This window comes from Bison bison, unplaced genomic scaffold, assembly GCF_000754665.1.
Source record: "Bison bison bison isolate TAMUID 2011002044 unplaced genomic scaffold, Bison_UMD1.0 scf7180017864145, whole genome shotgun sequence".
Lineage (NCBI taxonomy): Eukaryota > Metazoa > Chordata > Mammalia > Artiodactyla > Bovidae > Bison > Bison bison.
The window spans coordinates 9,663,675-9,664,046 of NW_011494717.1; the positions used below are offsets into that span (position 1 = coordinate 9,663,675).

The 372-nt window shown below is 64.2% G+C and overlaps 2 protein-coding genes across 3 annotated transcripts in view; one reads left to right on the top strand and one right to left on the bottom strand.

The window, feature by feature from the left end:
* RBKS (ribokinase) overlaps positions 1 to 340 on the bottom strand; it is a 96,921-nt gene extending 96,581 nt beyond the window's left edge. Inside the window, exon 1 of the mRNA XM_010840667.1 lies at positions 162 to 340. Coding sequence (XP_010838969.1) covers positions 162 to 259 — 98 coding nt within the window. The 5' untranslated portion in view covers positions 260 to 340. The remainder of the gene's footprint in view (positions 1 to 161) is intronic.
* The window catches only part of BRE (brain and reproductive organ-expressed (TNFRSF1A modulator)), a 474,306-nt gene that overhangs the window by 49,904 nt on the left and 424,030 nt on the right, over positions 1 to 372 (top strand). The gene's annotated exons all lie outside the window — the stretch shown is intronic.

Here is a 372-nt window from a genome sequence, read left to right on the forward strand (position 1 = left end):
CCGGGTCTCCCGCACTGCGGGCAGATTCTTTACAGACTGAGTAGCTCACATCCCAAGTCAACACTCCATCCCCAAAGCCCTAGTTCCAAGGCAGAGAGGAGAGAGAGCACAGTTCGCCCCTCGCTGGAGGCGCAGCTTCTGCGCGCTGGTCCCGAACTAACCTGACCAGGTCGGTCATGCAGGAACCCACCACCACCACCGCCGCCGTCTCCGCCTCCTCCTCCTGCCACTGCCTCCCAGGGTCCCCAGACGCGGCCATTGCTCAGAGTCGGCAGTGTCCAACCTGGACGCTGCCCTTTAACCTTTGCCCCACCCCGTAACCAGAGACGCCGCTCCCACGTTCCCTAACGACGCGGGCCTTCCGGACGCCCG